This window comes from Mchenga conophoros, linkage group LG20, assembly GCF_057382185.1.
Source record: "Mchenga conophoros isolate Kocher_MC1m ecotype Shallow Benthic linkage group LG20, M_conophoros_male_GT1.1, whole genome shotgun sequence".
Classification (NCBI taxonomy): domain Eukaryota; kingdom Metazoa; phylum Chordata; class Actinopteri; order Cichliformes; family Cichlidae; genus Mchenga; species Mchenga conophoros.
This window is the reverse complement of record NC_140545.1, coordinates 16,937,978-16,963,619: the sequence shown is the minus strand read 5'-3', so window position 1 is coordinate 16,963,619 and position 25,642 is coordinate 16,937,978. Positions and strand designations below refer to the sequence as shown.

At 39.7% G+C, this 25,642-nt stretch overlaps 1 protein-coding gene across 5 annotated transcripts; it reads right to left on the bottom strand.

Annotated features, from left to right (window-relative positions):
• Positions 1–1,897: 1,897 nt before the first annotated feature.
• rbbp8nl (RBBP8 N-terminal like) lies at positions 1,898–24,011 on the bottom strand. Of its 5 annotated transcripts, none has more exons than XM_085260175.1 (15): positions 23,908–24,011; positions 19,526–19,601; positions 19,373–19,415; positions 12,603–12,698; positions 11,968–12,080; positions 11,700–11,775; positions 11,340–11,518; positions 11,216–11,259; positions 9,052–9,128; positions 7,359–8,085; positions 7,164–7,260; positions 6,981–7,048; positions 6,664–6,811; positions 4,115–4,195; positions 1,898–2,216 (listed from the first exon to the last, which is right to left on the bottom strand). In XM_085260175.1, the coding sequence occupies exons 2-14, from the start codon at positions 19,584–19,586 to the stop codon at positions 4,140–4,142; spliced, it is 1,785 nt and encodes a 594-aa protein (XP_085116301.1). In that variant the 5' UTR covers positions 19,587–19,601; positions 23,908–24,011; the 3' UTR covers positions 1,898–2,216; positions 4,115–4,139. The 5 variants fall into 5 exon arrangements, with proteins under 5 accessions (XP_085116301.1, XP_085116300.1, XP_085116299.1 ...); XM_085260174.1 differs by lacking the exon at positions 1,898–2,216 and adding an exon at positions 2,374–2,713; XM_085260173.1 differs by lacking the exon at positions 1,898–2,216 and having other exon boundaries at positions 2,374–4,195.
• Between the last annotated feature and the right edge of the window lie 1,631 nt (positions 24,012–25,642).

The window sequence follows — 25,642 nt, the reverse complement described above, 5'->3', positions numbered from 1 at the left end:
GGCCAAAGGAGGAGATAGAAGCCACAGACATCAAGACCAGGAAGTTCCTGGGCATGCCATCGGTTGTGGCCATCTTCTTGATGTACTTGTGGATGTTCGTTGTCTCATCCTGGACCATGGTACTGACACTCACTAGTCCCCGGCCTCCTTCTTTCTGCTTAGCGTACCCCCTCAGGGTGTTGGACATGGGCGACCGCATGCTCAGTGAATACCTCAGGCAGCAGAAACCCAAGAAAGAGGCCCCCCTGGACAGTATGCACCACCAGCAGATGGAAGTGGCTGACATCCAGAAATCCTACTAGTGGCTGGACAAAGCTGGACTGAAAGACAGCTCAGAGGCACTAATCATGGCAGCACAAGAACAAGCTTTGAGCACAAGATCCATAGAGGTTGAGCTCTATCACACCAGACAAGACCCCAGGTGCGGGCTGCATAAAGATGCCCCTGAGACATTCTAGCACATAACAGCAGGGCGCAAGATGCTGGCGGGCAGGGCATACATGGAACGCCATAACCAAGTGGCCGGCATAGTAGGAACAGGAACATCTGTCCTGAATATGGCCTGGAAGTCCTGAAGTCAAAATGGGAGACAATGGGAGGTTGAGAATGACCGAGCTAAAATTCTGTGGGACTTAGAGATATAGAAATACAGAATAGTGGTGGCTAACCAAACGGACATGGTAGTTGTAGACAAGCAGAAGAAGACAGCCGTTGTGATAGATGTAGTGTTGCAGAATGACAGCAACATCAGGAAGAAGAAACAGAAGAAGCTGCAGAAGTTCCAAGGGCTCAGAGAAGAGAAGATGTCGAGGGTGAAGGTAACAGTGGCCCCAGTGATAATGGTGCAGTGACTCCCAAGCTAGGCGAGTGGCTCCAGCAGATCTCAGGAACAACATTGGAGATCTCTGTCCAGAAGAGCGCAGTCCTAGGAACAGCAAAGATGCTGCGCAGGACCCTCAAGCTCCCAGGCCTCTGGTAGAGGACCCAAGCTCAGCTCACGGAGTGCAGTCAGGGCTCTGAACTAGGAAGCTCACAGGCTAAGGAACGACTAATCTGTTGTGACTCTGTCAGATAGTGTTGGGGTTGTGCTTCCAAAAGTGTGTGTTAATGTGTAATGTGTTATACATTATTCATTAGTCAAGGTTAAGATTAGTGAAGCCAGAAAATCAAAACATATTCTGGGCATCTTGAATTCGTTTAATCGGGAGTACAGCCCCTTGATGTGGGTCTCAGGTTCTTTACACTAAGTATCTATTTTTAATGTAGGACTTTCCTATGCTAAATAGTTATTCTTTAATTGGAGCTTTATTTTTATTTGGAACTTGTTTTTTTTAAATTAGTAGTTAGCTCCTGGGCTCTCTTGTCCAAATGATGTCTCTGTGTTGAAACCAGAATTAGCCTGAGCAGCGAAACTAAAACTTCAGCATTTAATGTTTGTTTCTGGTCTTAAAATACAACGTCTCAGTTCACATTAAAATGAGGGTTACTGCCAAAAAGAAAAGGGAAGCATAATCTCACACTGAAATAGTGTAAATTTCCATCCATCACTTCCTGTTGGGGAAATGTGACCATTAAACCAGTTTCGCCTGAGCAGCTAGAACAAATCTAAAATTTCTTGAGCAGTCTTGAAATGATCAGCTGTATTGCACTTCTTTCTTGTTTAGATGGGTTTACATGATACCATAACTACTATCTGACAGTAAGTTAAGGTTCATCAATGAGGTCGATCAATGGAGCACAGCCCTTTTGCATAACGTCCCTAAGAAAACCAAACATTAGATGTAATGCTCTATTTGACTTCTATTACATATTCTATTTCCTGTTATTTGTCCTGTGGTGATTACTAAATTTATTATGGTGCTAAAATATAATTAATCAAACCGGACCAACATTTAAGAATGGAAATTTATTTCAACATCAGTAACAGTACATTCATTAAAAGGTTTCTAACAGTGTAGTATTGTAAAAAAAATACTCTCAACAGCACATCGTCTAGCTTGACAGTTTAAAAGTCAGAACATAGCAGTACACTTACAGTAGGATAGTCAATCACATTTTTTTTAACCAAGAGATGCAAATGGCAGGGAAAGACCACTGACCATTGATAAAATACCATACTTAATGGACTATAATGGCATCAGACACACATAACAGAAACAGGAGAAATCAATATGACAGCATTAGGACTGCAAATCTGGGTTCATACACAGGGACATCTAAAAAATGAAATGAAGGAAAAATAAGTAGATTTGAGATTAGTTGACTCTGCCAGTCCATCCATTTTTATATCAATACAAAATGGACTCAGTAGCTTCACAGTGCTTTATCACAAGAGTTTCTTTAGCTGTCTCTCTGCTTTTAACACTTCCCATCTATCACCCAGCTAAGCAAAGGTTGTTGTCACAGCTGTTAGTGGAAAGTTCATACTTGCAAAATATGTGCTGTCTGAAAATGAGAAAAGAGGAAGAGGAACTTCTTTTACTCTTCGGACTTTCTTTCTTATATTCTTCTAAGTTAGCCACATAAGAGGATTTACGTGTTTTTTTTTTTGTTTTTTTAGCCAAGCAGTGACGGGCATGCCAGGACATTTAGACTGAAGTTCTTTAAGCATTAGCAGCGCAGACCGTGTTTTGTTTTGCTCGAAGATGAGGAACAAAAGAGAATTCTGCAGATTTTAGTCTCTTCAGCTGGTCATACACGAGGGTGTTTGGCACTGTGAAAATGGGTTGGTAGATGTTAGAAAATGTTAGAAAATGGTTGACTTTCTAAGCCTGACTGTCAGGCTGGACAGTTTTCCACCCAGTTGCTAATAGCTGCGATATACCCTGTGCTTACATTAAAATTTCCACTCAGACCACAGCAAATATGAAGATTTTAGCTCCATGGTGACATGTGGAAAAGACTTATTCTGATAAAGAATGTCACATGTTTGTACTATTTGTATTTATTCTTTGTGCACAAATCTTTTTCATCATTTTAGACTTAATACCCTGGTGAAAATGAAACCTTTGTGGTTTACTAACCAAAACCAACAGCCACTTATATAATACTCTGCTAAACATTAAACTTCATATATAACAGCTGGTGAAAAGGGAAGTTGTAGAGCTTTACAGCCCACTGCTCTAAGAAGGAAACATGGCCTGAAAAACCTGAACTAGTTATGACCACAGGGATGTTAAAAATATAACGCGGCAGAAAATGGTGGAGTTTGGGTGAGAAAGTTGCAAATACAAAAGACTGCTACAGTGTGTAGCTCTTTTGAAAAGCACACCTTCTGTCAGAAAGGATGTTTGGTACCAGGTGCCACTTCAGCTTGCTTGACCCAATCTTAACATTAGCCAGTGTCCTATGGAAGTTGGCATACTGCTGCATCCTCACTGTCAGTCAGGGCTTTTGTGTCATGCTTAGTTAAACCCCACTCTCTGGAAACTAATGGAATGAATTCCCTTTGACAGAAGTTTTACTGTGTCTGCTGGATGTTCACAATGCCTATGTTCCTTAGGGGCAGTTGCTGCCCCCAAGTGGACAAAAACTTTAATTTACAGCTGATAAAAACAAAACAAAACAAAAGAATTTTGGCAGAAAAATTCAGTTTAATCAGCAGAAGCCCATTACCAAATAGTCTTTGACGACTGGATCACATGACTACTTGGATGAAAACAGTTGCTTACTGCAGATAATAATAACCCGATGGTGTAGATTCTGTTACTGTAGCAATCTGGAGTTTTTGTTAGAATTTAGCAAGTAAAATATTCATTTTACGGCTCACAACTGCACTGAAAATACAGTTTTGATTTGCCATTCTTATCAGTTTAATATTTAGCCACAGCAGAGAGCTGTTCTAAGGAAATGAAGATCTATACCCACAATGTACTTCCTACCACGCAGAAAGCTGTCTGTGAAAGTAACAGAGAGTTTAGCAGCTAAAGAGTCAGATATTTCCCTTAGCAATATGTGGAGAACCAGAACTAAATCAAAAACTATCCGGCTAGACTCAGAATCAGATTGGCTGATGATGGCTGCACTCTGTTTCTCCCCTCTGTAAATTATACCTGTACTGGCTTGTTGTACTTTTTACTCTGAAATGGTTAATGAAGAGTTCTTGCAAAATTACCAAGTCAGTGTGACATCCTCTTTATCTAGGGCTTTTCCTCTGATCTCATTGTGATTTTGAGCTTCCTCTCCCGATGGTTGTCTGGGGGGAACAAAAACAGAAAGCATTTCAGAGTGCTTTTTTTGTGTGAATGACAAATAACAGAATTAGAACTCAACAGAAAGTAGTAGTTCATGAGAAGGTAATAGGTTTTTAACTTAAAGAGAGGTCGGATCCTAAATCATCAAAAAAACAATCTGGATATGTTGGAAAAAATCTGCTTGTCAGACACAAGTGCAATTGAGACATGAATGTGAAACAACTGGTTGTATTTATGCCATACTCCAACAGGGCGAAAGACAAAGAAAGTAATCATTCTAACTGACATGGTGTCACAGCGGGGTGCGCCGGTGTGTTTTTTGAAACAGGACCCAAAAGCAGATGTGGACGAGGAGTTGCAGGTTTAAACAGAAAGCGATCCTTTATTTGGATGATAGCAGGAGTTAAACATGGAACCCTAAACAAACTAAAAAAAACACTAAGAAACAAATACTATTAAGTTCTATGACAATGACTAAGCCAATGGTGGAGCTAACAGACAACCTGACCACGACATTCAGAAAACAGAGGACTTAAATACACACATGAGGCGATCAGGGGAAGTGGAGACACATGAGAGCACAGCTGACTCAAATGAAACATAATGACAATACAGGGGAGAGTAACACTAACTACAATGAACAAAGAACACCAGACTCTTACAAAATAAAACAGGAAACACTGAGACATAGACATGGAGATAAAACATGACATGAACTTAACATAACCACATAGACATGAAACATAGACGCAGGAACCAGGAAGACTGGGTACAAGGGGAGATGACAGAAATAACTAAGAAATAAGGTCTGAACAGCAACCTAGAAATTAACTAGATTGAAAATGAATACAAAAATACATAAAACTCAAACACTGGGTCACACGACCTAGTACCGTGACACATGGATTAAAAACTATCAACATTTTTTTCAGAAAAGTACTTTTTCTACGTTTTTTACAAAAAAAGTACATTTTTTGTTTGAAACATAGGGTTAAGCTTAAGAGCTGGGGTTGGGGCTATGCCAGGTAACGACTAAAGCAGAAATTGTACTCTCTGGAAAGTGATAAAATGGTAGCTTACTACCACAGTCTGTTGATCTTTATGATCAAACAGGCTGCATAGTGCAGTAAACACTTATTTCAGCCACTACTACCATATTTGCCTGAGTATGTCTGCACAATTATAAAGACCAACTCTTGGACCATCGCTTTGTACCAAGCTGACCAAAGTATAAAGTTTTCCACTCTATGCCGTAGTAGTGTCTCTTTTTCTTTGTGACAGTTTTCATCACATCTCATCAAAACCTGCATAACATTTGTGGTTTGGCTTTATTCCTGATTTTTCAGGTATGATGACGCATCGGCACACTCTGTAACTGGTTAACTTGCGCTTGAATCCAAGTGCGTATAGTTTAACTCACTTAAATGGTGCATCTAGGGAAACAGCCTTCCCTACTTTTTTCACAGACACTGCGTCAGATTTGATTTAGATTTTAGAAAACTGAACTGTCAATTCAGTATTGACTTTTCAGAACTACAGAGCTAAAATACCAGAAAAAAAGAGACATAAATGCTCTGCAATCCCTTAGACAGCAGGCGATCTGTTCGCCCTACTCTGACCAAAGTGTACTCTAGTGAAACATCCCTGTTAGATCTCTGGAGAGCTATTTCTAAGAAACCTTTGAAAAAAAGAGAAAAGTATGGCGTAGTGATTAGTATGGAGCCTTATACTGAAGGTGATACAATTTACTATCCACATTGTCTTTTTGTTGTTGTTTGGTCATTTGTTGCTGTGTGTGTTTGTAAATAGATAAAATTAAGACATAAAGGTGACAGTTGTTGAGAAGGTTTTCCATCCATGCATCCATCCATGGCCAATTTAGAATAACTAATTAAACTTTTAATTGATGTATCAATTAAAACTTCCTCCCATAGTTCAAAGATGTGGACTATGGAAAACAACCCACACAGGTACTGAGAGAACATGCAAAATGTATGTACGTCTGTATGGTGTAAGGCAGCACATACAAAACTTATGCACAGGCTGACAGACATAAAACTCTAAAAATATTTAGAAATGCAAAATGTAAACAATGACAAACAACAGCAACAATAATAAAAAAAATAATTCTGTCAATTTATTTAATATAAATTGCCAAGCCAAAGATATGGTGTAAAAAAGGCCGAAAGAACTACATTGATGATGACCTAAACTTAAACCTATCATTTTAGTTCTTTTTGACGTTACTCTCCCATTTTTTCCTAATTATCAAATGTCTTTTCATTATCAAAAGTACTTTTTCTCTGAAATGTAGGGTTAGAATTGGGGCGAGGGGCACAGAAGTCAAAATGTATGTAGACCTCATGAGGTAAAAAAAAGAAAAAAAGAAATCTGCTTAAAGCCCACACTCAAGACAGAGATAACAAAACTGAAGAAAGGAAAAAATATCTGAAAATAAACAGGTGATTACTGCTGTCTGTGTTGGAATCTCTGTCTGCATCTGTCTCCACAGATGCCCTTTTCCTTTTGGAGCCCTGATTGCTTTTGTGTCCTGACCGGTTGGCTTCCTCGTCCTGCTCATCAGAGCTGGTTTCTGGCTCATCTGTCGCCGAAGATGTCTGTTAAAAAGAAAAGGATGCACAATTGTTCACAAAAGAAAGAAGTGTATATAAACTAAAGTCAGCTGTTTTTGGTTGTTGTTGTATTTTTTCAATAAAAATTGTAATACAAAATGAGTTAATGTGCTAACAAAACCTTCACGTTCTCTGTTTTGTTTGGGCGAATTACCTTGCCATTTGATGATAAGGAATCTTGCTTTTGTAGAGCTGGGTTCAGAGTCTCCAACACCACTACTGCTACAAAAACATAATAAAAACTATTCACTTGTGCATTGTCAATTTTTAGTAACCTTGGTTTAAAAGCAATATTTGACTGAATTTCAGGAAAAATCACAGAGACATCCTACTTTACCTGGCCGTAATGATAGAGTGAGGATAGGCACCTTCTTCCCCTTGCTTTCATCTGTCTTTCCATTCACCTCCTCTTTCTGATCCTGCTCTCTGACTACCTGCAGGTAGAACATCCCCACACCATGAATTTAATTTGCCCCCTCTTTACTTCAGCCTCTTCTAATTTTATTGTAAGAAGTAGAAGACCTTAAATTACCTTGTGGTTAGGATCCTTGTCAGGTGCTTGCTCTTCTGTCGTTGCACACGATGATGAAGGAATGACAATAGATGAAGATGATGATTCTGCTATGTCTGCAGAAGAATTTGTGTTTACCTCCAATTCAGGGCTCTTTTGAACTCTTGTTCCATCTTGTAAGGCTGAGGATGAATCACTTTTTGGCACTTGACTGGATATGGACTTCCCCCGATCAGATAAGTCCAAAGGCCCATCATTTAACTCTTTTAACCCTTCTTCAGACACCCTCTCAACCTTGGGTAGCAGGTTTTCCTTTTTCTCTGTTTTCTCTGTGGGCTTTGTTTGAATCTCCACATATTCTGGCAGATTTGTCAATCGGAAAACCACAGTTGGCTCTCTGGCAGGGGGCTGAACGCTGCTCTGCTTAGGAAACGGAGGACTAAAAACCTGCCTTCTGGGGCTGGCCTGTTGCCTCATTGGGTTCAAGCTGTGAAAATGTTGTGAGTGTGGATTGGGTGAAGTTTGCACTACTGGATTGGTGCCGGCAGTAATCCAATCAGATGATTCAGATAGAGACCAGCGAAGAGAAGCAGAGTTGCTGTTGATTGCTTGAGGATGTCGGGCGACAGGAGCATGGACAACATGTCTGCCGGGTCGCACATCTCCAGCAGCTGGGACAGAAGATCTCCTAAGCAGAGAATTAGTAGGCATGGAGGAACACTGGTCGAGTCCTTCAACATTTTGAATTCTAAGGTATGAGAAAGAAAGTCAAGTCTGTAGGAAAATCTTTTGGCAGTTAAGGTTTAATTGGTAATGTGATGCAGTACTTATTTTTCTTCAGTAATGATTAGAGCAGAAGCTGCCTCTTGCCTTGTTATAGCTATAATTACTGTAAAAATGGATGAATGGATGGATGGATGGTTGGATGAGGACAGTGGTTCCTAAATGGTTTGGTGTATGAGGCTATGAGGCCGTAACATGTTGCAACAGGTGCACATCATGAATAAAATAACTAATGTGTTAAGGAGCTCCTGTAAAATGAAACCCAACTTCATTTTCACAGTTCTCAGATGGTAAGAATTAGGTTTGTGTGACACATCAATAGCCCCGACTGGGAGCACAAGTATACTGTCCCAAGCCCAAATGTGTTATCTGAGGGAAGATGTTTGCTCAGGCCAGGAAAACTAAAGAGGCCCAAATCTTGGACAACTAAAGTCCCGAATCTTAAGCAGAAGTGGAAAGATTATTTGTTGGATTGGTTGAAAGTGTCAGATAAGGCAGTGGTGGGAGGTTGGGAGGGGGGAGGTTCTATTGCAAAGTAGAATAAACCTTATAAAACAGCAGCAAGACTCTTGTTATTAAAATAAGAAAGGAAAATAAATTGAGCTTAAATTACCCCATACAGATGTTGGCATAATGACTCAATACAAGAACAAAATTGTAGTGGAGTGAATGAGGGAATGTCTGAAAGGTGATGTAGTTGTTCATTTTTGGCAAGTAAAGCATGCAAACTGTAAGTTTTGTGTTCTCCTTAACCTTTATGGATCAATACTGGTGCAGAAATGTGGGAAAGTGTAATATTCAGACTCTATATGTAGAAAAAAGTATTGACTTTGGAGCACATAATCACTAATTTGATGAATCTGCTGTTACTCACAGTACATATCCTCATACAGTGGCAGATTAGCCCATTTCGTGATTTCCTATGTCTTACCTCTTCTCTCCAGCACGAGTCACAAAGTGTTCTTTCTTCCATGACGGCAATGTGAGGGCTGACAATGGAAGAGCATCCTGTTTGAGCAGAGAAGGGCATGCAGCAAAAGAAGTCACCATATTACATTAACCAATGTTTTGTCAGTTCAGAGAACAATTTGAATTATCCTCAAACATTTTTGGTTTATCTAATTTGTAAATGCAAAATCTGTAGCTAGTTAGCTTAGCATAAAGTAAAAAAAAGAAAGAAAATAAACTAAGCTACCTAGGTAGCTGTCTTTGTACCCATCACAGTATAAATAGAATAAGACAAAATATGTTAATATTTAAGGTTGAGGAGAGCTAGGATTTCACTATTTTCAGTCTTTAGCTTACTGTGTGCACTACCTAAAGCAACATTTTGGCTCGATTTTGAGAATAATGCTTTACAGAGGAGACCAGAAAATATAATGTAATCAGTCTGATTCATAGTATTTCATGTGCTAAGCTTGTACAAGTTGCAGGTAAAAGGCAATGGGAACTTCCAGAAAGAAAGGGAACAATCATAAATCTATGATATGAGACTCAATGACGGAGTGTTGTAAAGAAGCAGTGTACATGTGTATAGGCAGCTTCTTATTTAAAGTGTCATTGTTAGTGTGAAAATGGACTAATGGACTTTTCTGTATTTGCTTTTTCATTACTGAGCTGCGTCACCAAGTACAACCTTATATTATCATAATAACCAGCCTATTGCCAAAATGTCCTTTGGAACCTGTAACTAAAATGTTAGCTAAGCTTAAGAAAAACTCCACATAGAGGGGTTAGGTACAACACAGTCTTACAAGTTCCTTCATACAGTATAATGATGGTGATATGAAAGCAACACATTTTTTGACATGTGGCTCTATCAACATCTGTAGCTCAAATGATTTGGAAAATCCACTGAAAACAGACTAATACTGACGGATAAAAAGAAACATAGCTGATCTTTCCCCTCACTCAGTCAGAGCAGATGGCTGACCAAGTGTCTGCTGAATGTCTCTTTTCATTAAAAGGGGGTTCTTCCTCCCCACTACTGCCAAGTGCTCTTTAGTATTGTAGGGGTTTTAATTTGTAATATAAAAGGCTTGAGAAAAATGTTGATGTTAACTGGTGCAGAGGAAAAAAACTAATTACCAATATAAATATAAATAATGATAAATTTAAGCATTCATCTTAATGAAAAAATAATTAAGGTGAACAATACATCTTCTTGTAGGGTTTTATATGTTCAGTGAGAGACTGAAAAGCACCACTGAACGACACAGGAAATCATTCCTGCCTGTGGCCATCTCCCTGTACAACATATCCACTTAACACACTGTTTATGGCAACAGCTACACCCTTTTTGCACATGTTCTTCCTTTTTCAGCTATTTATTAATAAGTGACCTTTATGTATATATATGCCTGTATATATTGTGCTATTCTTAGTTAGTGTATTGTCTGTCTTTGTTAATGGCTGTTTATAATGGAGCACTGTAACGAAAAAGAATTTCCCCTAGGGATCAATAAAGTATTCTGATTCTGATTCTGATTATAACCCATTCATGGTTGGTCAATGGTAAGATGAGGGATGTTTGGCAGTTCTACATCTCTTATTTATCTATCATGTATGCATAGAATCATAGATACAATAATAACACTTGAAAGCTTTTTAAGACATCTTAGAGCTAATGTTCCATCACTGGTTACTGGGTAAGTTGTTGTCACTAACAGTGTAATCGTACAAAAAACAACTTAAACATGTGTGTCTTGATTTTAGCAGAAATACATTTTGCTTCTTTTGAGCTCAAATATCATTAAATTCCGTAGAAAAACACAACAAGTTTTAGGTTGTGCCACATGCTTCTCTCATGTAATTCAAATGGCATCACTGTCCCTTAAGATGATGGAAAATAAGCATACATATTTTTCTGGTGGTAATTGTTTCCCATTTGTTCTCTTCACTTTAATATTATTTTAGATCTTATATCTTATTCTTTCATACCTATCTGCAAATTTGGATTATTTACACTTGGTGCTACAAGTTGTGATCTGAATCGTTTTGCTTAATAGAATAGTGCAACTAGCAATTAATTGAATACTGAAATTGATTATTATTCAAAACAAATGTATGATAAAAATATGAAAAAACAAACTTACAAACTGGCTTCGGTTGATTCCTCTTAACTGTCTGCCTTCAGTTTCTGTTTGATCAAAGCCAGAAACTGCATGTATTTATTAAGTAAGATGACAGAATATAATCACCACTATTGTTCATTTTTACCTTCAGTTTTCAGTTCGACATCAGGCTTTACTGAAATGTTGCCATCTGCTGGCTTGTTGCTTGGCCTGCTGGTTGTTGTATTGGACAGGATTCCAGATGCGGGTGAAAGGGCAGGGGAAGAGTTGGGCTTGACCTCTGTGGTGGTGCTACTATTAGAAGAGTTGTCACTGTGACCTTTGCTACACAAACACACACACAGGCACAGAATGACGACGGTTTTAAATTTTGTCGTGCATCAAAAAATACAAATATGCCTAAAACAATGTTCCTCATAAACAGAAAATACTAATATAAGATGTATCAGCATTAGTTTTAAATTAAAGATTAGAACAACCATATCGTTAAATAGCATCTACTCACTCAAGTGCTGCTTTTAAGTTTCTGTTTTCATCTTTAAGTTTCTTGTTCTCTTTTTTCAGGTTGTTCATCTCTCCAGCTGCAACACAAGCAAACGACATGATCAGAGTACACATCAATAGAATTGTCCTTAAACAGCATTTTTAGTAGAAAATAAACTGGGGAAACATTAATGGTGTCAAAGGTTAAAGAACAGACAGGAAATTCACTGTAAAGGAGTTTCGTAGAGATGCAAGATGGATAGATGGATTATTGAGTAAGAACAGAATACCAAGTAGAGAGATGTGCTGGAGACTCTGAATCTGGGAGGCTTCAAATTCCTGTTGTCTTCTCTTGGCTACCTCTTGAGTGACCGTACATCTGTCACACAGCCCAGCCCTAAGCCTGCGCAGGCAGGAAGAAGTCACTTAGTAGCACACCTAATAACTAGGCTGATGTGACAGTAGCTCACATTATGCAACAATTGAAATGAGTTTTTTTTCTTTGACAAAACTAAAAACAGCTGTAATTAGTCATTAGTTGGGTTAGTTGGTTTTTGAATTGCCAGTTAACCTAACCTCAAGCATGTCTTTGGATTATGGAAGTAAGCCAGCAGAAGGCACCCCTGTGGAGTGCTGGTTAGGACTGCAGCTTCATAGCAAAATGGTCATGAGTCTAAATCCAGCATGTTGCCTTTCTATATTAATCAATTTACACAAAAACTAGAGAGAACAATTTTATATAACTTACAGTTACAGGTAATTAATAAGTACCTGTTGAATTTTGATGCTAATTTTATGTTATATGTGATCTCTTTCCAATAAAAAGAAATTACCATAAACATTAGATCACTTTTTGTTAGTGAGCAAACCACTTTATTTCTAGTGTTTTATACAAGAAAAGAAAAATGCAATGTAACATTGATACCTGTTTTCCAGAACCTTAATGTTTTCGGTGAGTAATCTGTGTTGTTCTTTCATCTGTTGGTTTCTGGTAAAAAGTTCTTCCATTCTTTTTGTGTCACTATTGACGCAAAAGAACACAAGGTGGTTAGGCTTCAATACTAAAAAAATGTGTTTCAGAAAGATTGTATTTCCTCATAGTTTAAATATTATCGTAAGCTTGTATTTCCGTACCAGCCTACATAATGTTCCTCTTTCCAAGTGAAAGGTAGTTATGTTATAAATGTAAGTTGTATATGCATCATATAGGTTATTATGGAGGTGGATGAAACAATGGTCTTTCATTATGTTACATCTCTCTTTACTTGTGTTCCAGTCACTGAAGCAGTGTAGGTAGTTCATAAGAGAGGTCTGTATCTTCATTCTAAATATTTGACATTCAAGGGCGAGTAGTACTATAGGCAGAAACATGGATGTGCCATGGGGAAACATTGCAGAGCGACTGGTTCAGGATACTACCAAATAAGAAAGAGATTGTGATACAGAAATTGGATCCTTTATCATCTAGTGTAAGTGCCACCACATGGTTATGTTTTTTTTTTTGAAACTGCTGTTTTTTATAAATGATGCAGACCAAAATTGCCATTAGATTGGCTAATTTGGAGGTCCCCAAAGTGGGGGGCAGGTCCCTTTGTGGCCAGAGCCATTGCCTGGGGGGGGGGGGGTTTGCAAATATGTTTCCAAACCAACTTCCTTCCAAGCCAAAGACTACAAAATATGATGAAGCATATCTTGCCTTTGGCTTCATCTGCACAAGTGCCAAGGTAGTGATCCCCGGCAGAATTGGTTTCCCTGCGTCAGGAGCACACGCTGGGCTCTCCAAATCACAGACAAACAGTATCCCACAGTTGTTTATGTTTCTGAACCCAGTTTTTCACAGAGGGGCTTCTTTGAGGAAAAAGTATTGATGGCAATCTTGAATATTATTACACAGGAAAAAAACAGCTACACATAAACTAATTACACCATGACGCCTCTGTCTTTCTAAATGGAGGGACAGTAATTGAGTGTGTATATGTAAGCGTGTAAAAACTGCAGAGAGTAGAATTAACAGTAACAGTATTTTGTATATCCGCCGTTCTAGAAATTCATCTCATGTAAACAATAATGTGGAGCACAGCTGATGTGAAAAAAGCACACACCTTTGACATTGCATGATGAACTCCGCATTCATTGTCCACACGTAAACGCAAAAAAGAAATTTTTGAAAATCTCCAACCTGGCAGGAGTTTGAAAAAAATATATCAGTTTTCGGTGATTCGCAACGCTGGTTATGTGTGTTATGTGCGTTTTCAAAAATACCCGTGTAGGTGTGGACATAGCGTAAAAGACTTAATAGTTTATTTTATTGCTATCTGTAATTTATTGCAGTTTATATATGGGTGTGTGTGGTTGGAGAATGTGGGGAAGACCACTGGGCTAATTGATCAATAATGATGCTCACATTAAAACTAAGCAGCTGTCTTTTTAAATACTGCAGTCATATCAATACAATTTGCTGTTTCATTACATGAAGGAACCTTTCAAATACAAGCGTACTCATGCTCACAGGTGTACACGCGGGTGCTCACAGACACAAACTACACCCTTTTTGGCTCCTACCTCAAAGCACACTGTGCGCTGTCAATCCTGCATGCTGCACAATAATATTCAATATTTAGTATTTACTGTTATATTCACACAGATCATCGCGATGATGTTGTTTATTATATTGCTCTGTTTTTTTTTGCTTGTTTTCTCTTTTTTCTTTCTCAACAGGTGATCCAGGTGATTGATAAATGTATTTTTTGTCTGTTTATTTTGTTGGTTTTTGTTTTTTGCCCTTTATCACCATTTCTCTTCCCCGCTGTTTTTCTTTCCCTCTTTCTCCCTTTTCTTTCCCCCAGTCATGTCTGTCCCGTGTGCAGCAAGTGAAAAAAACAAACAAAAAAAACAAACAATAAAAGCAAAGGTGAATCAAATAGACCAATACAGCAAGGCTGGGATGGTCCATTTGGTAAAGTAAATCCGTTTGGCATCTTTCTTTGCCTTTAGACAATAATTCTGATGGCAAAAGAACCAAACGAGACAGGCGAAAAAAGTACATAAATAAATAAACAAATAAAGTGGAAAGTGTTAGGCAGGGCCTTGAGTTTTTCATAATTCTGAATTTCTTTTTGTGATGCTGCATATTTAGCAATGTATTTATTAATTTGTGCAAGAAAATAACAAAAATACTTCACAGAAAAGTACATAAAGTACAGTCACATACATAGTGACATAAATTATTTTGCACATCCTGAAATATAATGATTGCTGCACCTATCTAGAATACTGAAGGAAATCCATCTTATACAGTGTCATTGTCATGGTCTCCGCTCCTCGACAGCTGACAGCTGTCAGGTGCTTTGTTTTTGTTTCCCTTTCTCTCTCGCCCTCTTCCATTCTCTCTTTCTCCTGCCGGGGCGGAGCTCAGTATGGGCTCCTGCCCCTGGCCTACACACCTGGAGGTGATCAGCACATCTGTTGCTGATCATAAGAGATTGGAACCCTTCTTAAGAGGGCGAGTCTGCTCTACTCGTCGCTGGATCGTTGAGCCATCAGCGTCAGTCGTCCTGTATTTTGTAAAGTCAGTTTGTGAGCCTGTCTGAACCAGGAAACTAATGTTTTTTTTCTGCCTGTGTATAGATCGCCTCTGGACCTGTTCTTTCCCTGTGCATGGCGACTGAACGGAAGCAAGAGAGATAAAGGAAAGGAGAGGAGATGTGCGAGGGCTGAATGAAAACCTTCCCTTCCTGGACTCCTGCCTCTTTCACTCCTGGACCCTGGAACCCCGGCCCCTTTTCCCCTTGACATCACTATATGTATATATGAATTCCACTGTAGAGGAACACTGTAAATAAATGCACCTTTTGAAGACACGAGTGGTCTGCGCGTGAGTCCGATCTACAAAACTTGACAGTCATGTTATGATTTTCAATGACTTAAACATCAGTATGCATTGAAAGAACATTGGAAGAAGAAATAGAGGTAAACTATGATGGCTTAACTTCAAATGAGAATAAGGAGCAGAATGGAGCAAAGTAATAAACTATTTCAATACCGGTCATATTAGTGAAAGATCAGGAGATGTTTACCAAGTTAGCAGGATTGTTTAGGTTCACCACATGAAAAATCAAATTCAATAAAATTAGTGCTCTAATGTTGCATATGTTAGTTATGGCTGGGTTATACCCCCAAGCAGTCAATGCATTGATGCCAGTGCTATGTTTTTGTTATCTATAACATTTTGCAGTGTGGACCTTTCTACTTATGTTTTAGCTAACTAAAACCCTCAGCAGCTTACCAGCCACATGGAAACATTTCTTGTTTTCTTTAAATTTAACGCCTGTGTGTTTTAATGCAAAGAAACTGCAGAAACATAATTGTTCCTTGTTAATATTTGTCGTCATGTAATAACGTAGATATAGTGTTGTTTTGTGTTGCACCATGTGTTGATAGAGTACTGATTTAACATTAATAGTGTGTTGTATTTTCACTGACTGGCTCAAAAAATATATTTGAATTCTATTAAATATTCCACATGTGCACTGCATCCAACATGATCATTATTTGAAAGCCTTTGTTGGAAGACACAGTTTTGTCAACTGTGCTAATTGTGAGCTAAAATCCACAAATATTAATGATTTCTGTTTCTTTTTATTAAACGAGTCATTGTCTTTACTTTTGTTTAATGTTACTATTTACAGCTTCAGAAATGTAAGGTTGAACATTACAAAAATGTTGTATAATTTTTTTTTAATGTTGATGTGAATTTATATTTACAAACTCTTTTTATTAAGTAACCTAATGTAGATATAAGAAAATAAGAAATCCATGTGAGGCAATTCCTCCAACGCCTACTGGAAAGTAGGCTATATGTGAAGGGGGAGAAGTGTGAATTTCATGTGGACTTGGTGGCCTTTCTGGGGTACTGTCAAGGCCCAGCGGCACGAGGGAACAGAGATGGACACAGGTGCAGAAACCAACCTGGAAGCGAGACGATAAGGGAACAAAGGATTTATTTCCGCCCACAGGCAAACACAAGCAAGAAAACTACGCGCCACTAGTGTGGTGGCGTAGGATAATCTAAGATAACGGAGGGTGACCTAGACACCTCTAGGAGACGGCTGAACAGCAGAGGCAGCGGGGAGGTGGAAACAGGACTAGGTAGGGGCCGGGGCATTGGTTTCAGGGGGAGGTGACAGGTGGGGCGGAAGGCGTGGTCGTGGTCGAAGCGGTCGAGGCGTGGGGAGGCAGGCAAGTGAGTGGTGGGCCGCCAGGCCACGTCGTATCAGCAGCAAGCGGCCCAGGTCCAGGAAGGCGGGAGTGAGGGAGACAAGACCTCCACTCCAGATGCTACCTATGGGGATAGCAGATACTCAGGCGATGAATGGTTGAGAGCGCAGGTCTGATATACTGCCGGAATAATTGCTCACAGGTGGTCAGCCAGGGAGGAGCAACCGAACTCCGCCTAAAGGAGGAGGGGCCGCTGTTGGAGACCTGCAGGTACCCACCCAGACCATGACAGGTATATTATTGAGCAGGGGAACCTGAATCCTGACGCAGTAAAGATACAAGCTGTGCTTGAATGGCCCGAATCCACTAACTGCCGACAGCTCCAGCGTTTTTTCTCGTTTGCCAATTTTTGTCGCTGGTTTATAAGGGACTCTAGCAAAATCGCTCTACTAGATTCTAGTATACTTCTCCCAAAGTTTCCTTTCAGTGGGTTCAGCCTGTTCGAAAAGCCTTCTCCCATCTCAAGGAGTGGTTTCCCATGGCTCCCATTGTACGACAGCCAGATCTCAGTCCTCAAGTCATGAACTAGGTGGATGCATCAGACTGTTACAATAGAGAAACGGTAAGCTCCACCCATGGGATTTTTACGCTCATCATCTCTCCCCAGCAAGCAATTATGACATCAGAGATGGGGAGTTTCTTGCCATTAAGCTCGCCCTGGAGGAATGGAGACATTGGCTTGAAGGCACTGCACAGCCATTTAGCGTTTGAACTAACCACAAAAACATGGAGTACCAAAAGGTTTAACTCTCGACAGGCCAGGTGGGCACTGTTCTTTACCTGCTTTAATTTTTCTATCACTTACAGATCTGGCTCGTGGAATGTGAAACTGGATGCCTCCGCAGGATCTGATCCCTGATCCTGAAGCCGCCTCTTGCTCGGTTGGAGCAGTAACTTGGGAGATCGAGTCAATTATGTGGGAGGCACAAGAAACTAACCCCAACCCTGGGTCTGGCCCACACAGCACATTTTACCTGCCACCCTGGGGTCCAGCGCTACTTCTGGTAGCCCACACTGGCAAAGGACACCAGGGAATATGTGACCGCCTGCATCACCTGTGCTCCAAACAAACCTTCCAAGCAGTCTCCGTCCGGATTACTTCAGCCTCTTCCCAAGCCTGGCCGACCGTGGTCCCACATCTCTCTCGATTTCATCACTGGGCTGCCACCCTCCGCAGGTAACACCACTATTCTGACAATAATCGACTGGTTTTCCAAAGCTGCCCACTTTGTCGCCCTCCCAAAGCTCTCCACAGCCATAGAAATGGCTCAGCTGCTCACCACACACGTGTTCAGCTCCATGGCATTCCAGAGGACATCGTCTCAGACCGAGGACCCCAATTTAACTCTCGGGTATGGAGGGAGTTCTGCTCCACCCTGGGCGCAAAGGTCAGTCTATCTTCTGGTTGTCACCCCCAGAGGAGACAGAGTAGACCAATCAAGAAATGGAGGCTGCTCTATCGTCGTTTCTCAAAACCAAGCCGCCTAGAGTGAACAACTGCCGTGGCTCTTGTATGAACACAATAGCCTCCCATCTGCCACGGGGATGTCGCCCTTTGAAGCATTCCTGGGGGTCCAACCTCCCCCTGGGGAGCACAGGGTCACCTCTGTGCAGCATAACCTCTGCCGGTGCCGCTGCGCTTGGTGAGCCACTTGGGCCGCCTTGCTCCAGAGCAGATTCCCTGGAACCGGCCTGTAACCCCTGTTTCCCTGGATGCCTGAACGTGAGTGTGACAGTCTGGCAAAACGTGTCAATACAGAGGGGAGAGGATCTCAGGAGCACAGTGAGTGAGCAGAAAGCAGAGTGAGAGGAATGAAGCGAGTGGAACACCTTTTTCCCTGTCTACCCATGGACCCCTGGAACTATTCCCCCCACCTTGTATATATTGCACGTGGTGTTGAAAAATAAAGAACTCAGTGTGTGCCTGAGAATGACCTGCCAGTTAACAAAAATGTATGTATGAACATTATATATTTATATGTTAAAGTGTCTCAAGACAAGTAGATAGAGCATTTTAAGGGGGGAAAAAAAAGAATAAAAGTCACATTTTTGAATATATCACCACACAATCAGCCATACTTTTGAAAAATCACAAAAATAAACAAATAAACTGCATAAACAAATACATATACGAATATTTTGTTTTTTTTAAAAGAAAAAGTTCTCTTTACTTACTTTTCCACAGAAATTAAGCAAATATTTTGTGAGTCATTATCTCACAGAATAACTTGTTGCAACATGAGCTTCCTTCCAAGTTTGTGAAATGTGATGTTTGCGGGGGGCATAGGACCAGCATGCCTACCTGTCTGATTACCTGCCTGTCTAGTCAACAAAGACTTGAGGCCTACTCTGGATGAACCTTTTTATACATATTTTCAGCACTGTCTAAATGTGATTGCCCATATCACAATGACTCACCAGCCTTTCTTGTTGGACAGCTCTTGAACTTTCACCTGCCATCCTTGAAGAAAAAAATATAAAAGACCTTTTAAGGAGCACATGTGTTGGAATTATCTTATGGAACTCTTGGATACCCATTGCAATCATTTAATTTTTTTTTATTCCACTTACCTTCTAGTTCTCGCTCGTGGACCTCCTTCAGTTTGTGGAGGAGGTCATTGAAACACTCCATTTCTACAGCAATCACCTTTGCACAGAACATGCAAGATTTTAGTTAGTTAGAGTTGTTAATTTTAGCTATTTTTTATGAATAACATAACACATTCTAAATCGAATGTTTTTAACTAAAACTTTACTAAAACAGTAAAACAAGTCAGTTGAAGTGCACAGGCGTTATAGCCGGAGGACTTTCTGTGCATGTGAGAACTGAGCATAGGACACTTTGTTGTTATTCACATGTGGGAGCAAATTCTTACTTATTTCAGGTCTGATTAAAACTAGTTCAACCGGTCCTGCGAGGCATGGGATTTAGTTCTGCAGTATGTGTTTCTAGTATATGAAAAACAGCCTTGAAACTTTTGAGTGCTCATGTACTTGCAATAACTTACAGTTTTACCACTGTAAATACTTTGTAAACAACAAGTGATACTAATACATATTGCTTTTTTGGGGAACTTAATTCTTCATCATTAGGGTTTTGTAGACATTATACCATTTCGTCTTGGTTCAGTTCTGGTTCCTGAAATGCACCAAACTAAAGAAGTATGACCTCAATGACAGAGAGACTACACAAAAATATATTCCATGATTGGAAAAGAGTAGCTTCAACAACTCTGCCCCATGGCTTCATTTCATTTAAATTTTCATGGTGCAATGTAATTTTAGCATTAGTAGCATTAGCATACTAGACTTCTCTGGAGTAGCTGTAGATTAACTTTTGTGTGAAGAATTTCGTAGTTTATAAAACTACCAAGTAATTTCCCCAACACATGAACTCAGAGATTTCTTACCTTACACATTCACTTTATATTATGAACAGTATGTGAATTATTAGATGTTAGCACTGGTTATCTCTGGTTATATTTTTGTGATAGGTTACAAAAGTTAGCTTAGCTAGATATTTAGCTTTTTATGAAACATGATAGGGAGGTCATTGTAAAAGGTTCTGAAAAAAAAAAACTGACCAAGAAAAGTTTTCGGGTGGTGGGTCATAGCCTCTGTGTTTGAAGAGCATTTTTTTAATGGCCAGCAAGAATCGATGTCTTTAGTACAAAAACAGATGTCGATTATGTATTAAATTAGATTGTGATCTCAGTTACCTATTTTAAGTCTTCTTTAATATAACGTAGTATTGATTTTTGTACATGATGCTCCTATTAAGAGTATGAAACATAATAAAGCAGTTTGTGTATGCTTTAGTGCGTGGCTATGGTGGCTGTAGATCGGGAGCAGGTCATCTACTGATCGAAATGTTAGTGGTTCAATTCCTGGCTCCCCCAGTCTGCATGCCAAGTGTCCTTGGGGAAGATACTAACCCCAAGTTGCTCTCTAATGCATTAATCATTAATCAGAGTATGAACGTTGCTTTTTGTACGGCTATTTCCGTCATTTCCTTGCCTAAAAATGGCGGTCTTGATTTTTGTGAAGGAATCGCTCTCATGACTCACTGAGTGAAGTCACTGCCAATTGGTGGCATGCAGTCTGTGGATGTGACTTTTTCGGATGGTCTCCGACTATTTGGAGCTGAATAGGTACTCAAAAAGTACCTTGTACCAGGTGCCACCACTTTAAAAACCAAGTCGAGCTGAGCCAAGTAGGTGGAAATGGGCTCAACTTCTTAGATTTGCTGGGTTAAAGTCAAGTTTTCTGTATCATCAAAGCTGGTTCCTTTTTTACCTGGCTAAATCACCCTGGTTTCTAATGCTGAACGCATGAACTGGTCAAAAGCTGGTTATGTTCTAAGTTTCAGTTTAAAATTGTCTGGAACTGCCATGTTTTAATTAATTATTTTTTTGTGCAGCATGTCTGAAGTTTGATTTAGTTATAGATTCCCTGCTGTAGGAGCACTTTTTAAAAATGCAACTTGATAAGCCGTACCTGATTAAAATGAGGTAAATGAAGCTCAGCTGTAATGTTACAGCTGCATACAGGAGTTTGTATGCAGTCTGTTGGTGATGCATAAAATATATAAATGATTTTAAAGTTGCAGAGGTCTAATGTACAACAACCACATTGGAAATAAATATGCAGCGTTAAAAAGTTTACAGTTTTTTATTGCTCTGTGCTCTAAATCCCAAGATAAACACATCGCTGCAACATTACTTTCTTATTTGTCAAAGTGTTGCAATTAACTATTATGTTTGTTCTTTTTATCATCATTTAATTACCATCTGATTGGCGTAGGCAGCACTTATAGGGATCATGTTGTGCAGAAGCTCTTTTTGATGTGACAGTGCCTGAAGCAAAAAGCTGAACAGTGAAACCAACAACTATGACTGCAATACCCGTTACCTCTGACTAGAGTTTTAGGCTTTGTCAAGTCATGTTATGAAAGTCAGATAAGAAAGCCTGACTATGTAAATTTACTTTGTAGTAAATTTACTCAGGTCACCACTAACCTGTCTATCATAGGGTTAGGGTTAGGTAAATGTACACATCTTTTTATAGAATATTTGCCCCTTTGACCACATAAATGGAATGAAAGCTATTAACTGACAAAATGAGATGCTCATCTTTTGGCTGAAACAAAAGTCAGACTTAAACTTGAAAGGACAGAAGAGATAGCTACCTATACATACTTGTCTAGGTGGCTATCTCTTCTGTCCTTTCAAAAAAGTTTCCTGATATTTTTGATGGAATTCAAAGCTGACATGCTGCAAACTAAGTTTAAAAACAAATTTCCTTTTGCCATCAATCTGCATATCCCAACATTTTCATATAATCTTTTTATTTCCAGTATAGCACAGTTCCTTGAGGCCTAGGGCATCATTAGCAATGACCCCAATTCAAACTCCATCGGCTATTTAAATATGACATTTTCTTTCAAAAAGAAGTTCTCCTGAGTCTTGGCAACCAAGAAACAAAGAAAGCAGTCATGGCAAGTGACATAGATCAAAATCCATTTACATTAAAAAACAAACAAACAAAAATCAAACCTTTAGCTTGAGTCTAAGATCTTAAAGCATTAAAACAAAAACAAATACGTCAGTTTGGTTATCCTTGATTTGATGAAGAGTCTGTTGGTATCTTCTTCCAGTTCCTTGTAAAAATTTGGTTTGCTTTCCTCGGTTGTCTGATGATTTAAAACGGATGCATTTAAAGGACTCTGTTGTCCAGCAGACATTCGGCTCTCCCTCTGCTTATTCATTTAATAATACAAAAACCCTAGCCTTAGACCTGGGACCTTAACAAAAACCCTATTATCAAACCCATTTTTCATACCACAATTTACCTCACTGCATTTTACTGGCACAGTGAGTGTGAAAAGATTTAACATGAATCATACAAGTTTGCATATTTATGCAGATGCATAGACATGATCGCTAACAGCACAAATACTGTGATTTAGCATTTTGATCGGCGTGGATTCGGCTCTCTCAACGTGTCAGGATATGTTAGGCAACTGGCTGTTCACATCACCTCAGCAGAGCAAGAAAAGACCTGTCTGCTTTTATGTTCCTGCTCTGCTATCGGTAGATCATTATTCACTCTTACACATACACACACACACACACACACACACACACACCCCTACATGCACACACCTACGCATGCATGTAAACACACACACACACACACACACACACACACAAATTATTATTTATGAAATTACACTGAATTTCCAGGCTACTAGCTCTGACGAGCTAACTGCATCACACGTTTCTGACTGTTGACAGAAGCATTAGCACGTTATGTGCAAACACGTAGTTCTAGATGGCACACACCTTAAGAGAGAGATAAAGAGCACACTGGAGGCACATTTCACTACTGCAGCTTTAACACAGGGATTAAAAACACCTCCCATCAGCACAGGACATTTTCTGTTCAAAACCAGAGGTGAGCTGTGTGTGTGTGTGTGAGAGAGACAGGAAGTTTTGTGGTTCAGTCCTCAGTCACTGCTGTCGCACAATGTCAGCTGATGCTGTTCGAAACAAATAAGAGCAGGCAGGGTTTCTGCTTGCTAAGCTAGCTTTAACCGTGCATGTAATAAGACCATATACTTAGATTGAACTAATTCTGAATGATTACAGAGACATTTTAATTCAAGACCACAAAGCTTCTAAATACATATCTTTTCTCTGAACTCCTAAAATAAACCCTAGAGGTGTCCTTATGAAAGAACCCTGTGCCTTTGTATTTATTTATATTTATGGGTTGTAAATGAATACATTGTGTAACACAATGTGAAGTAAATGTGTAATTGCCCCCAAAGTAAGGTCATGATTGTTTCCTGTTCTCTGTGTTGGCTCAATCCCTGCCAAAGCCGCTCACTTGTCAGCAAGTCTATCCTCGTCCTCAGGCAACAACTCAGAGCCAAATCAATTCCCACTTACCAAAACAGCCAGTGACTGCCTCTCTCTCAGCCGCCAACGCTTCTTTTCCACAGCTGGACGTAGTGAAATGCAGGCGGCGGGAGACCAAGTGTGATAAAGAAAAGAATGAGAATAGAATGAGTTGAAAGAGAACGCCCCACATACACCCTCCTCCTCTTCACACTCTGCCTCTATCTCTTCTCTCCACCCCAGAAAACCGGTCAGGGCGGTCGTCCCCTTGAGGAGCAGAAACAGAGAGGCCTGGGCAAGTTCTCCCTTGATATTCCTGTTCTGCTGAAATCCCACATAACCGGCTAAACCGGTCCCCTAAAGCCCTGTGGTAATAGAGGGACAACTAACTCGAGAACAGAAATGTCCAATGCAGACACCTGCGGTTGTATATTTAAAGCAGAAGTCAGAGACTTGAGAGTTTTTATACAAATAAACAGGAAAAAAAAGGCATGGTTCGTAAGCATAGCATAGCAGGTTGTTAGTATAGCAGAACCTGTAAATGAACTTCTTAACAGCTGTATGGAAGTTTGATCAGTCTGCAGTGTCCATTGTTCTAACTTCGATGTTGAATGGTGCCTTTGTGAATGACACATGGGCAGCTGTGTGTGTGAAGTGAGCAGCAGGGTGTGGTGGACTCATTGACAGTGGTACTGGTATGTAAATTCGATGGCAAACAACAGACAATAGCGAAGGCCCATGTGTCGTCTCGGAAACTAGATGCGATGCCACTTCCTGATTCCCAAACCAGATTCCTTATGACTGGCCTGACTGGGTTACGATGGATATCTTCATCAACGTCGTCATCATTGTCAAGTTTCTCTTCCTACAAGCTGCCACTCCTGCAGCCCCAGGTACCATAAATATCAACATGTAACACTTAACACTGATTTCTGTTGTCCGTTTTCAATAATATACACTGCAGCCACATGTGGTGGTGCCTTTAAAACTCTTGATTTTTAATCATTTCAGTGAAAGTTTTCTGGAGAAAACCACAATGCAAACCTAAATTTTAATTAAGGCCTGTAAACTTGGATGACTAATGCTGACATTTAGCTCATTCATACTCATACTGAAAACGTAACCCATCTGCATGCAGAGCAGTGTTGTCATGCTTGGTAACTGACAGAAACATTCATACTCACTGTTGTTCCATTTTTATCAAACATCAGCATGTACATCCATTCAAATCAACAGTTGGCCCAGAAGAAGGTACAAAAAGCTATCCTCAAATCTAGAGAGTCAGATAAAGAACAGCAATCTGAATGTAAAAAAAAAAAAACAATGAATGAAGAATATAATTCTAGGAAGCAGTTGAGCAACCTCCAGGTATTGCCATCAAGTTTGGAACTGAGCCACATGAGCTCCTCCCATTCTGAAGAAAGATCGCACAGAAGAAAAACATGTGGAGAGAGGGAGAAGAGGCATACCAATTCTGATGTGATTATGGCTGTTATACACCAAACACAGGGTGAGTGCAGAGTTTTTATACTTTTCTTCAGACGCTAACCTAACCAAGGGACCAAACGAGTTGGTGGCTCAAGTCCTGAACCTCTCAACACTGTTGTTGATAAGTCATTCAAATAATGATTAAAAGGTTCAAACAGAAAAACAAACAAACAAACAAAAAAACCCCAACCAAACAAAGGGAAAAACTAAACAAAGATAAACAAAACTGCCACAGGGAGGGCCAATATTAGACAAACCATCTACAATGAAATGCAAATTACACACTGATGCAAAATCA